This window comes from Rousettus aegyptiacus, unplaced genomic scaffold (assembly GCF_014176215.1).
Source record: "Rousettus aegyptiacus isolate mRouAeg1 unplaced genomic scaffold, mRouAeg1.p scaffold_m13_p_2, whole genome shotgun sequence".
NCBI lineage: Eukaryota > Metazoa > Chordata > Mammalia > Chiroptera > Pteropodidae > Rousettus > Rousettus aegyptiacus.
In genome coordinates this window covers 157696436-157711297 of record NW_023416295.1, presented here as the reverse complement: position 1 = coordinate 157711297, position 14862 = coordinate 157696436, and the positions used below count along the sequence as shown (strand labels likewise).

At 34.0% G+C, this 14862-nt stretch overlaps 1 protein-coding gene across 19 annotated transcripts in view; it reads right to left on the bottom strand.

The window, feature by feature from the left end:
* Positions 1–14862, bottom strand: part of VEZT (vezatin, adherens junctions transmembrane protein) — a 56802-nt gene that overhangs the window by 25863 nt on the left and 16077 nt on the right. For 8 of the 19 annotated variants that reach the window (XM_036237230.1, XM_016162779.2, XM_036237231.1 and 5 more), the window contains exons 2-3: positions 7261–7395; positions 4677–4763 (exon numbers count right to left, since the gene is read on the bottom strand). In XM_036237230.1, the coding sequence (XP_036093123.1) occupies positions 4677–4763; positions 7261–7395 (222 nt within the window). Of the gene's footprint in view, positions 1–3396; positions 3501–4676; positions 4764–7260; positions 7396–14862 lie in introns of those variants that run through there. The other 11 variants (XM_016162775.2, XM_016162772.2, XM_016162783.2 and 8 more) reach the window with 6 other exon arrangements.

The following is a 14862-nucleotide window of genomic DNA, read 5'->3' as shown; positions in this document are numbered from 1 at the left end:
CATTTATAGCTTACAAAATGCTTTCACATATACCAGCTCATTTATTCCTCCCTCCTTTCCTTCTGTTTATCAAGAAATATACATATATGCCAGGCACCATGTTTGACACCAGGGACGCAAAAAAACGAATCAAGACATACAAGTCTCTACTCTTGAAGAATTCAGTTTAATGAAGAGCAATTCAACGCAAACGGTTAACACAATATGGAAAGAAGGGCGATGAGGTATACCTAGGGTATGATGAAAATGACATAGAGGGACCAAAACTTGCAACAAAGTCAAAGTCAAAGAGGGGATGCCTGAGCTGAGTCTTAAAGTATGAGTAAGAACTGACTAGATGAAAGAGTTGGAAGAGTGGGATGAAACAATAACAGCCTCTCTTGAACTGCAAGTCATCGATATTAGTTTGAGCAGAGTGTGTATGGTAGAGGTGAGAGATGAGGTAACGATGTTAGAGCAGGCAGGTTAATTCTCACAGAATCCCTGTCACGTATTTTATCCTCATCTTCATTCTAGAGTTGAAAACTGAAGCCAAAAGAGATTAAATAACTTTCTAGAATTCTGATTTCAAATCCTAAGTCTTTGGTAGTTGATTTTGTTTTCCTGTATACAGTCTGCTCTGTCAGAAAATTTAAACTTTTCTTTTGTATTAAATTTAAGAACAGAGTAACCCTATTGTAAGATAAAAAATAAAGGGAACTTTTTAAGGACAAGGCCTTTATCAATTGAAGTAAAAGTTAGGTGTAGGGTTTGAAAGCAGTGGGTTTGCTCTTCTTAGTCAGGTAATCACTCCTGTACTGCAGAGTCCAGCCCTAGCTGATCAAAATGGGAAATTGAGCAGGAATGAAACGACCCACATATTGAACCACAAGTATGCATTAATTTGATTATGGGTTATACAGCACTGCCAGAGAAGATGATTTTCAGTATTGGGCCTATTTTGATATAGTTATTTATTTTCACTAATTCAAAACAAGACCGTCGTCTCAATGGAATGCTGATCTTCCTTTTAGCCCGACGTGGCTTTCTCACCATCTACTGACACACTCTGCATGTGCCTCTGCAGCACTTTAATGTTTCATATTTGAACTACTGTCTCCTCTATCTTCTTAAAATCCCGATTCTAACATTAAGAGCCACTGGATTATTTGACATCCCATCCACTTTTATAAAGAGAGAACAGCACAACTCACTACTGTTGGGTGGAGGGAGGAAACAAAGGGGGCAGGATGTGGAGCACGGTAGATTTTCAAGAAACCTTTGAAATAAATCTTACTATTTGGTTTGGAATCCCCAATCGGACACTGAATTTAAAAATACAAGTATTACAAATCAAGTTTTTGTTACAAAGCTGTAAATCATACCTTTATGAGACCTCCATATACCTATATATGGGCAAGCGTAAAGAAGCCTAACTAAATGAAGCCTCAGGCTCAGGGAGAGGGGGAAAGCTATTGATGCGATGGGAGCTTTGCCTCTTCACAGATCCTCTTACAGACATGTTGCTTCATCAGGTCCTCACTTTCTTCAACACCATTCCCTGGCATCAGATCTGTCTCCAAAACTGGGATAATATTTCCCCAAAACCAATGTGCTCTGAAGTAGTATTAATAGCTTTGGGAATATTTGATTTAAAAGTGTGACAAATTAATAACCTACTATCATCTGCATGTAAAAATAAAGCTGAAAGGTACCAAGGAAACTATTTATAACTAAAGCAGTGCTATCTTAGTAGATTGCCTCTATACTAGAAGAATTTGAACTATATTCTGATAATTATAGCTGTAAAATTGAATCGGTTAATGAATTAAGGTTTTTCTTAAGGATAAATTATATTACTCTTTAGTTATAAAAATAACTGCAGAAAACATAGAAATGGTGTTGCAATATGGCAATCAAAGTACTGGGAAAATAGATACATGCTAAATTAAGAAACATGTTACAATAGCTCTATTTGGACTCAGGTCTGAGCCTCAAACAAATTTAAAAGGTACTAATTCTGATGGACTTAAATATTAATAAGTATCATCTGAATAGCTGGGTGCTCTGTGCTACAGGGAGGTGTACTACATGAACTCTGGCTCACCTGAACAAGTTTGAGTGCCAAGACTTACTTAGTGCCTCGATTTATACCCTGGTTCCACAACCTAGGCAAGTTAATAACTTCTCTGTTCCAGTTTCCTTACATGCAAAATAAGTAGCCTCTACTTCACAGGGTTGTTGTGAGGATTAAATAAATCAATATCTATAAAATACTAAGAGTATCTGATGCACAGTAAGCATATGTGTTAGCTGCTACTGTTGTTAGTATACATGGAATAATTAAAATACAATAAAGAAAAGTACACGTATTACAAAACTCACAGAAAATAGCATAGAAAATTATTACTAGGTTGTTGCAGAAAATAAGAGATTCATTCAATGGGCTGAAGTTTATGGGAAAAGCCTTGAGGAAGAGTTAAGACTGCTTATTGAAAAGATTCCAATAATAGAAAAGCAGAAGGAATTCCACCATAGTATAATAGCACAAAGACAGACATAGAGAATAAGTACAGAATAAAGGAAAAGAAAGACTGGGTTGGCTAATGAAAATATTGGTAGATAAGGCTGGCAAGGTAGATTAGGGCCAGATTACACAAACTCTTTCATGCCTAAGTGATGAACTGGATTTGATATGATACATAAGGGGATCATTTTAGGATCTAAATAGAGAAATGGCATGAGAAGGTAACTGATAAAGATTTCTGCCTGGAAGGATAAAAAGGGTATGAAAAGCACAGCTAAAGAATAAAGAGATTTTTATTTTTATCCCTAGGGATGGAGAAAAAAACTTACTCATGTGCCGATACACTTCAATGATCTTGTACATTTTTAAATACATAGTGCTATTTCATAAAGATGATGAGGATCAAATGAGAACGTGTGAAAGCACTTTATAGACTAAAAGTGCTTAAAAAGTGCTAAAACTACTACCATCATAGTTGCTATCAAAGATTGTTAATCTTTAAGAAGAAAAGTACTACCTTAATAAAAATGAACAATCGCAAAATATTCAGATATCATGGAGCAATTGCCACTATTTTTATAAAAGGAAAGAGATACTGGTTCAATATCTATAGCTAACAAAATTTAAATATGTCACAATCCAGGGCAATAAGTCAAGCAATCTCATGCTAGAAGTTAATGGGGTAATTCCTTGTTTCTGTAAACTACTTCTTAGGTATGTACTTCCTGCAATTCTTCATAATATAGGCACAAAAGGAGTTCATATAGAAGCTGGTACTTCATAGTGAAACATAACATGAAACATGTGGGCCAGTGACAGCCAAAAATGAAAAGATCAGGACTATGCAGACTATGATTAAACCACAGAAAAATGTATATGGATCCATATACCTTACCACGGTCCTAGTATCACTGCAGAATGAAGATGGCTCCACCTGGATAGAGATGAGATTCTACGTAGATGACAAGACACTTCATTAACCTTCTCAACACACCTACAAAGATGAACTTACTCTTTGGGATTGCTAAAAAAGTAATTTTAGTCAGTCAAAACATAATACTACTCAAGCCAGAGAGGTAGTGCATTATGATGGAAACAGCCTGGGCTTTGAAACCAGGAGACGTGAATTTAAATTCTGACCCTATCCCTCTCTAGCTGAACAATCTTGAACAATTTCACTTCATAAGTATTCTTAAAACCTGTCTGAACTGCAGGATTTCCAATTGATAAAATGCACTCAAACTTATAGTGTTTGGATTATGAAATCAAAATGTGAAAGCACTTTGTAAACATTTCTTTATAAATAATAATTTACAAGAATGATAATTATCACCTTAAGGTCACAGGCCAGCAGAGGATCCTGAAAACCTCATTACCTCTAACCTGATCACTCTTACTCAGAGCCTGGAGAATATAATAACTTCAATTTTTTAGCTATACTACCTGGATTTTGTATTGTTAGAATGTAAAAACTTGAAGTACTCCCTTTTGGGAGTCAAGAAGTAAAGCAACAGATACATTACAGCAGAGAGAAGAAGAAAAAAAGGGAATCACAAAGACTCTCAATGTTAACTATTTCAAGTCTTTGAGAAATTCTGTGATTTATCAGTCCCAGCGGACTAAATTTTATGTGTGAAGTCGTCAGAGAATGGTAGATTAATGATAAATAAATTAAGGAAGAACCACTATTGACTTTGCCCAAACTCTGTAATCACAGGCTGTGGAATAAAGATAGAGACAGTCAAGTTCCTCAGGGAAAGGGAGAATATCCCACAAACAGATACATCCCCTCCCTTACTGAGAGGACCTGCTGATGGAGGAAAATGGCAGCAGGCAATTAGTAATCTAACAAATAAAATTTGTTAGATACCAGAATATTATTTTCTAAGTGGCTAATAATCTCTTAGATGAACTCTGCAACAATACTAATGAATCTAAATTCAAAGACTTCCAGTTATCAAAGAATTTATTTTTCTGTTGTTTAGGTGACACAAACAACTTTATTTAATACTTCATGAAGGAGGCAGTCTCCTTTTGGAGAACTACCCAGAATTTTTAATCAAAATCGATCACTGCCCAAATTAGTAGCAAACGAATTCTGATTCATCGATTCTCTCACTAATAAACTGGAACCCTGAAAATTGACAAAAAAAGTAAAACGAAGACTTACCAACTTGTGAAGTAAATCATCTTTCTTACTGCACTGAGAAAAAACCCAGCTTTTGATGGTTTCAGCCACTTTTAACAGGATTCCTCGCTGAAGGAGATGAATGACATGGTATAGGATTATTAAACCACACCCAAACAGCAGAAAAAATTCAAATAATTTGCTTCTAATTAATCAGAACTTTTATCAGGAAAAGGGGGAAAATAATCAGCCAGGTTATATGCTTTGCCTCAGCCTCATTAGTTCCCAAATTTACTTGCACATGAGAATCCTGTGGATTCTATTTTGGTTAGAAACATATTCCTGAGTCCCCAAACCAAAGGCTTAGATTCAGTAAATTTGGAATGAGACCTGGAAATGTATTTTTAATAAGAACTCGTTTCGATGCATCCTATTTCTTGGGTACGCTATAAACTATGTCAAGATGATGATGGTAGGTATTTCAAAATGAAAAACCATTGGCTGCTCCAAGTTCTCAAATATTAAAGACATTTCATTCTATAATACTAAGGCGGAAAGATTATTTCAGTCAATTTTAGAAAAAAACCATGTCAGTAAAATAAAAGTTATATTACTGAATCATCCAAAAATTCAGTATACCTTAATAGCCTATTTCCTGTGCATGCCAGTAAATGGAGTTTACATTCATTGAGTTATTATTATATCTCAGGTACTGGATAAGAGTCATGGGAACAAAGATGAATATACATAACTGCTGTCAAGAACTTAGTACAGACGAGACAGCAGAAATAATTACAAGCCATTGTAAAGTATGAAAAAGAACAGGACGAGAAGAGGTCAAGAGGAGCTAACACTGGAACTAAGCCCTAACAGATGAGTAGGAATGTAATAACAAAGAGGGTTAGAACGCTCCAGGCAAGGGAACAAGAGCCATGGAAGCACATGCCATGGGGTTGGTGGCATAGCTGGGGATAGCTAACACCAAAGAGGAGGAGGACATAGTAAAAAACTTTAAAAGGTACATCGAGATGGGTTTTTAAGGACTTTGGTCTTATACGAAAAATTTGTTTTCCAAAGAAAATAATTGGTACTTCACTCCTTGAACAGAATTTTGAGGGCAATTCTAAAACTATATCCACTAAGAAGGAACTAAATAGTACAACAATTTTCTAAAATTTAGCTGCCTCAAATTTAGAAAAACTCCATTTTAGAAAAATATAGCTCATATACGTGAAATGTGTAAGATAAAGACTAAACAAACTTTCTAGACAACATGTAATTTTGAAAAACATCTCTGGCTATGCTATTTACTATTCCTCGATATCTGAGGGATAGTATTTAAACCTTCATTTTTATTTATTTATAAATTAATAACAACATTTCTACATGTAAAAATACCTCTCATAAATGAAAAGGACTGAATACCTACAAAACTCAATAGGTCAATGCCAAGCATACACACAAGGAGGTTCCACCTCCTGCCCCAAAACTATCCTTTGGCCCTTTGTCTTTTGTTGACAAATAATTTCCTATCCAAGTTTTAATCTATAAATAACCTATTAGATATAGCTTTAGGTCCCCCTTTTAAAACTCTTTCTAGGAAGGTTCATATTTAAAAGGGACAAGAAAGGGTCTTAGTATAGAGGACTAGCAAAATTGGTTTTGATCCATGTGAGTAACTCCTCTAACTACCCCCCTGTGGGTGTGAGTCAACATAACAAAACAAATAAAACAAAATATTTCTTTGGTATTTACTTTGCTGTTGCAAATTGGCCCAGCTTAGTCACCTCACATTTTAGGGGTTTTTCTAAGAACAGGAGAAAAGACCTCTATCACAACAGAGTAAATGACTAATTGAAACTTTAAAAGCTTCCTCTTGAAAGTATTTGAGTCTTGTAATAAAACAATGATTAAACTAGAATGCTCAAGAAATTAGGTTAGCTCATTATATTTTTTCTATTAAATTAGAATTCCTTCTGTTAAAACTAAAATGTACTGTAATATTTTCTTACTTCAGCAAATATGTCTAATAGAACATAAATTGATTCATTAGGTAATACATTTTATTGGACATAATGGAGATACTTCTGGTATCTCAGCCTCATAATGCTGTACACATCAACTACCTATGAGATATTTACTGTATAAAAGTACATAACAACTGCAGATATAAAGGGCATTAGAAACTGAAGTAAGTATACCCACTCCATATATCCTTGAAACTGTTTATGAAATCTCAATTTGCTTTCTTATAGTTTGTGCTTTAAGAAAAAATATTCAAGGAGAAAATAATTCCAGTTAATATAGGAGTCCTAATAGTTGGGTTCTCATTAAAGTTTTAGTATATTTTTCTAGTTCCTCCAGATAACTTCAATATTTAAATAAATAATATATTTTAATCCTCAACCATATTCATTTCCACTCATTATACAAATTACCAATGACATTGTCCAAAGTAGCAAGGATTCATGTTTATCTAAAGACAATTTTGTATTACTGATGAAATAAAAAAAGTTTTACCTATGTGGGGAGGACACAGAGGGGCTTACCAGTGTTTTTTGTTTGTTTGTTTTTGTAAGGTAAAGAACAAAAGATTAAGTCATAGAGGATGAGCATGCTTTCTTACTTTTGGCAGGGCTCTTGTAGGAGGCTTTTGTTGTTCCTCTGTCACTGTGCATTTTTCTGGTTTTGGTGACAGAGAAGAACATATTTCAAAGTCTGTATGTCCCAGATCTTGTAAGTACTGATAAAGTGGAGAATTCTGAAAGAGACATATAAAATAAAGCAAATGTCAAGATCATTACTATTTCAAAGTTTTAGGGACCAAATTCAATATTAGATTTCACTATCATGATCAGTATGCCCCAATTCTTTAAGGCATAATCTATAAAGAATTGAATTATGTCACAATGCCATTTAACATTAAAAAACAAACAAAAAAAATAACAAACAATTCAACAGAGGAACCAAAAAAAGGGAACTCTAAATAAAATAGATTTTTTTGAGTGAGTATCAGCAAGGAAAAATGAATTTAGGAATATAGAGTTGTTAAGCAATTTCTTTGCCCAAATTTTTGTAGTATTAGAGTAGATTGCTTTAAAATAACCAATCCTGGCTATAGATAGCTCCTAGGAAGACCTACAGTGAAAAATAATTACTTGAAACCAAGAAGAATTAGGCAATAACTGTACTGTATTAATTATAAATTTATCATACCATGATATTCATTAGTTCATTCAAGCATGAATATGTGTTATCTAGTAGATAATATATACAGTATGAACAAATTTAAAACTCTAAGATTAGCTTATATACAAGCATATGGCAAATGAAAGACTGTGGCTAATAAAAGCATTAAACACAGTGTTTAAAAACACAAAGTCTGGAGCCAGACTATAGGTTCAAATCCCTACTCTGCCTCTTAGTAGCTGGGTAACCTATGGTAATTTGTTAATTTTTGCATGCTTTGGCTATCTCATCTAAAAATAGGAATAATAATATCTAGAGGACTAATGAAATATAAAGCACTTAGAACAGTCCCTGGCACATAGTAAGCACTCAATGTATACGTCAACTTTATATAAGCTATGTGAGAAGAACACAGGTTTTGGAACAGATTAAAAAAAAAAAAAATCACCCCAACTTCACCAAACAGAAATATCATCATCCCTATTGGATGAAAATCTATGAGACTGCTCTTTCTGGACAAACAGCAAGCTTTAATTTTAACTTTTAGTATTTTCTAAAGTTGGTAACATGTTTAAAAATAAACCTTGAATCCATTCAACAAAGTATGTAATACTTAAAAAAGACCTTATGTTGGGTGTTAGCGACGCAATAACAAACACCAATAAGAACACAGCTGACAGAATACTATTTGGCAAAAGCTTAACTAAGCATTTTACATGCATCGCCTAAGATTCGCAACAAAATCTAAAATTATTATCATCATTATCACTACTGTTAGTCCCATTTATAGTTAAGGAAACAGATTTAGACTTAACTCCAAAAACAACATGCTGAAATACCTATCATACTGTACTACCTAAAACTACAAACAATCTCTCTCTGTGTCTAGAGAAAAAAACACCAAAGAAGCTTACTTATAGTTTAGTACAAAAATTTCAAGCATATTAATAATTACAGGAATGTAATGGCTGCTATTGAAACTGCGGAGCAATAGCTAAATTAGACCAACATTTTTAGGGACTACATCCTTGAGTTTGGAAAATGAGGAAGAGTGGGAATTTGCTGGACTGGTAGCCATTTGCTGGCTATCAATTTAAGAGAACGGAAGATGAGTCAAATGCCTTCCTTTTAAACTATGTTTAATTTCTCTTTTGAGAAAAATATGCAAAAAATTATAAAATAAGGAGGAATATGTTTATCCCTGTGGTTTTAAAATCTCTGGTGGCACAAATGGTTAATCTTTATATTACTCATAATGGATCTTCAAATAGTGCCTTGAATTACTCAATCTGTATTTTCAAACTGAACTATGAACCTCCAGAGTGGAAAAAGAACAAGGATGCTAGTTCATTTGAGCTGACCTTTTGAAAAGCTTACTTTCTTAAAAACAAAACAAAACAAAACAAAAAAACCAAAATAACTAACTTGTTTTTAAGGCAGTAGAACCCTTTCTTCAAATGAACTCCTATGGGGAAGAACAATAAATATGATGGATCCTCAAAGTGGGGCTACTCTAATTCAAGGGTCATCAAACTTTTTCTGTTAACAGGCCAGATAGTAAAATATTTTAGGCTTTGCAGGCCATATGGTCTCTGTCTCAGCTAATCAACTCTATCATGCAAAAGTAGCCACAGATAATACATAAATCAGAGTGTGGTTATGTTCCAAAAAAACTTTACGGATATATTGAATATCATATAATTTTCATGTGTCACAAAATATCACTCTTTGGACAGTTTATTTTTCCCAACCGTTAAAAAAAAAATGTAAAAACTATTCCTTGTTCACCAGTTATATAAAGACAGGCATGGAGCGGGGAGAAATCTGGCCCAATAGTCTTAGTTCGCTGACTCCTGTTCTAATTGAAGACTCCGTGCAGATCATGAGGCACAGTCTTGACTGCTAACTGTTCTCTGGGAAGAGGCTTGGGGGGGGTGGGGGTGGGGGTTGGGGGTGGGGGTGGGAATGGGACCAAATAGCTTTTTATTCAAATTGCACACTTTCTTACTGCACACTTAGGTGATGTTGTGTCAGTATTGACCCAAATGTCCCTTAATTTTCCACTTTATGTCACAGCTCACAAAATAACAAAATGGATATCTGTAGCAGATTTTTTTAAGTGATTAAACAGAAGAGAAACAATGACTACTTTGTTTTCCACGTGTTCTTCATATCAACTAAGAGCATACCATACTTAGTCGGAATCACCATAATCTGGAACACCTGCTATTTCATATTTCACAAAAAAGCAGCATTAATTGTCTACCTTGTATACTACTGAAAATGTTCAACAGTGTCATCTAATACAGTAAATCTACCAGTAGCCTATTCCGCCGTTGTCTTCCCCCCCTAAATATGGGACTTCTCATTAACTTTTGGCTGCTTTCACAAACTTCTTGTCAAAGGTGTGACATATCGACTGTGCTCTCCAACTATGAACCTTGGTAGTCCTAGTTTTTTCCTCATCTTTGGTGACAGAATTTATCATTTTCATCCTAGAAAGCATTATTTTACAATTCTGGAAAATTCTGGCTTGCTCAGACCATCACTGTTCTTTGTTTCATGTTTAATGTAACTAAGTATTTGACAAAATTTCAGAATGCACAACTTTTAGACACTAGAAAGGAAGGTACTGCAGGTCCAATCAACTACGATTCCAGTCATCATTGTATTTCATATTTGCACTTTTGTCTTTTTGTCTGTTAGTGGAAATCATATCACTTTCTAACTTATAAACTTGGACTGTATGGACTTATGAACATTAAAGCTCTAGTCACTATGTTTATGATGGTTTTCTGAGTTGTAGCTGTTTTATTTTTACTTTTATGCTTATTTCATTTTACTCTTTTATTTCTACTCCTTTGCCAAAGAAAATTTAATATTTGACCAATGGTAAGACAAATGAAAAACAAACACCCCTTGGTTAACAAACTGAACGTTCCATCAAGATGAACTGACCAAGGCAGGCCTTATAGCATAGGGGCAATTTGTAAGAATGTAAAAGATTAGTAAAATTATTTTGTATTAAAAGATATGAGTGATAAAATTACTATCACTTTTTCTCTGAAACTGCCAAATAACCTGTGTACTATTTGACAGATTTCAGAAATCACATTTTTTTGTGTGTCCAGCCCTCTTTATAATCTTTTAAATTATCAAGGGTCCTAAAGAACTTTTATGTAGCTAACAATATTTATCATATTAGAAATTAAACTAAAAAATAATTTATTAGTTTACATAAAATAATAAACCCATTATAACATTAATGTAAACAACATAAATTTTAATGGAAAAATTTTTTTCCAGTATAAAAAGGAATTGAGAAGAGTGAATTGTTTTATATTTTTACAAATCTCTTCAATGTCTGGCTTAATAGGGGATAGTTATATTCTTATATCTGCTTCTGTATTCGATCTGTTGCAATTTCTTGTTTTGGATGAAGTATATAAAGAAAATCAGGCCTTAAACAGATGTATAGTTGGAAGGGGATGAGTATTTTAATGGCCTTTTCTGATAAATTGTATTATCAAAGAATAGTCATAACAAAACTCGACAAATGATAGTTTCAAAAAGGTTAATTTTAATATGGAGTATGAAATCATATTGATGAGCTGTTTGTACTCTGTACATGCATGAGAGAAGGAGAATGAAAAAGCAAATAATGACAGTATTAAAACTTGATCACTCAATATAAAATAATGTATTTCTCTTTTTTCTATTACAGCAATGTGAGACTCCCTATTGCAACAGCCCTAACCATTATATTTGGAGGTTTTGGGCTATTAGGCTTATAAACTAATACACAGAAATTTCTATGTTTCATATAGTAAGTAGTATTATATTGGTTGATGGCAGCTTTAGAAAGGGACTTTTTTTGTGCAGGGTAAGGCAGAGTATGTGGTGATAGGTAATTTTCTCAGTTATAACTTTTTCCCTTAGTTCAAGCAAAACAGAACCACAAATGTTTCAGTTAAATTGTTTTCCTTAAGAGAAATTATTAGCACTGAACTCAAACTATAATTCTGTAGTATTGGAGAATGTTACTGCTGCCAACAGAAATATGAGAAACCTCAGACACAGCATGTGGGAGCTTCTCCTCAGGAAATCCTTGTGGTTTACAATTCCTGTAAATTTTAGCTGACAGAAAACACACATCATAGCACGAGAAAGAATTTTGCTAAATGAAAGATAGCCAAGAGTCTTTGGTTGTGCTAAGACTGTTCTGATGGCTGAAACATATTTTTGTAAGAAAAACAAACAAAAATATACAGGAAACCCCAACATTTTTGCTGAACAAACATTTAGGAAAATGACTCATTAAATCCTAGACTACCTGCATTTCATACCTCATTCCCATTAAAGATATCAGATCCTACATTAATGGATTATACAAAGTCTGAACCACTCACTCAATGCACTATTTATTTTCTGCATGATTTATGGTACATTCTGTAGACGTGCTAATACCTTTATTGATGGTTTGCATTTAAGAAGGAAGATTAATTTGTGTAGAAATGGAAGTATTGGGTAAAATACTTTTAGTATTAGGTTCTCTCTTCTAAACTGCTTCAAATCCTTACGGATAGAACAAGTTATAACCTTTCACGTTCTAGCCCACAGAGGGAAGAATAGGACAAATATAGAAGAATTAGATGACCCATTCAATAATAAATACTACCTGAACATCCTCTGTGTGCCAGGCAATATCTAGCCACAGGGAGAAAACCAAACAAAAGAGGTGAAGTCTTTGCTAAAAGTTTCCATTCTATGGTACTTCTGATAAGACCATGGTATACCCAGCTTTCAAAACTACCAAGGAAAATAATGAGCAGTCTGATACTTTATAGGTTGCTATGTTTCAGGAAAATCTTCTCTTGGACTCAGCATCCTTAAGTACAAAATAAGAATGCTGTGGAGTTCTTAAACTTGTTCAGGTAGTAAAACAAAACTCATGATGTTCTCTGAAAGACAAGATAAATATATTGGTATGTTAAAGTATTAAATTTTATGCTAAATCAAATGCCATTTTATCCTATGCAATAAGCCAAATCCAGAATATGGAATTCTACAGATGAAAGTACCCAGTTTTTTCGACAAATAAATGATGTAATAAAAGTGGAGGAGGTGGAGAAAACTGTTAAAGACTAACGGGACATATCACCCAAATGCGATGTATAGACTTTGTTTGTATCCTTAAAAGAGGACATTTTTGAGATACTCAAGGAAATCCATACACAGCCTACTAGGTAATGTTAGGGAATTATTATTCAATTTACTAGATAATGGTATGATGTTATCTTAAAAAAAAAAAAAGTACTTAACTGTTGGGAGATGTAAACTGAAGCCTTTACTAGTGAAATTCAGAAATGTCTAGGATTTGCTTTAAAATACTCCAAGAAAAAGGTAGGGGAGGGAGATGAATGGATGAGACAGTTTGGCCAAATATTAATAGCTGCTGTATTATTCTTTTTAAATATAATTTAAACAGTTCATTATAAAAGTTTTTTCTTAAGAATCAGATGCTAGGTTTTCCTAGAGTCTGGTATAAAAGAATTAAGAAAATAATATGGCAGAAAAATGTAAAATTGAGAAAATTCAACTTATTCTTTTAATCTGAGGAAAAGATAAGCTTATTTTAGAATAGAACCCTCAAGTCTATAAATTTCTGTCTAATGGTAATGATACTTTTAATATCTACTGAAAGAGAATATGGCAAAAAGCGAAAGTCAACTTAGCAATATCTTGAAATGAGTCTGTGAGTTAATCACCCAATCATAAAAAATATTCAGATGACAGTGGGCAAACTTCCTTTGCAACAATGCCTGGGCCACAAATGTCAAAAGCAGCCTCCAGCAACAAGATTTCAAGTTACTGGTATTAGGAGGCACATAGAAATGACTAATTATAGTTACTCATATTTACTTTCCACAAACTAATGTAAAGTTTGTGGAATAAGCAATTCTCAATTACATGATTTTTAAAGTCACGTTTTTAAAAAACCATTAAGCAAGACAGTTAAAAAGGAAATCCAAAACCCAGTATGCTTCCATAGTTCTCAAAGTAGATTTTGCTCCCATCCTTCGACTGACATTTGTTATTTATAACTAAGGAGTGGAGGGGTGCTTGCATCTAGTGAGCAGAGGTCACAGATGTCAGTCAACATCCGACAATGCATAGGACAAGCCCCATGAAGAGTTATCCATCTCGAATTGTAAATAATGCTGAGGTTCGGAAGTCCCATTTTAGAGTATAAAGAATCATACATTGAAAAGTTTACAAAAAATAAGTATTTCAGGAGTTGCTTTCATTGTTTACTTCTTATTTTTAGAGAATGAAAGATTCATAAAGCGAAAACTGACACTGAAGATTATTTTACCATGATTTGCAATCTAAAAACTTAATAGGCTTTCTAAGAGTGAAATGAGTTACCTTCAAAATAAATGCCTCGGAATTTATGCATTAGAAATTTAACCAGTCATCAATATTATATAAAATCAAAATAATTATAGCACTTGGTTATATTTGGAGAATGTCTAAATGAACTTCGTGTTCACCTACTGAACTTTGGCTTTCCAATACACAATTTCCTTATTAAAATTTTTTTATTGGGGCCTCAACATAAAAAAAGAAATATAACTGACTAACTGACCATACTGGTAAGTAGGAAAATGAGATATCTAAATAACTAGCCTCTGCCACAAATGGCATCTTACTGAGTGGTTTCCTATGGCTACTGACACACCTCTGTGAATGCTACAGGCCCACAACCAAACACCTGCATCAGGCTAAGTAAGCAGCCAGCAGAACCCTAGATGCTCTTTTCACACTAACCCTGATGCACACTCTGAACTCACTACTCCTCTCTCCCAGAAGAGCTGCTCTCAGAGCTGTAAGCATACCCTTTCTGAAAAGCAATTTGTAGTCTGCAAACATTACTGGACACATTCTGATTCTGGTTCCTCACGAACTGTCTATTCTGTCTTCTAGATGCCAATGACTCAGTGCTAAGAGCATTCTACTGGAAAATGCATTTGGCTAG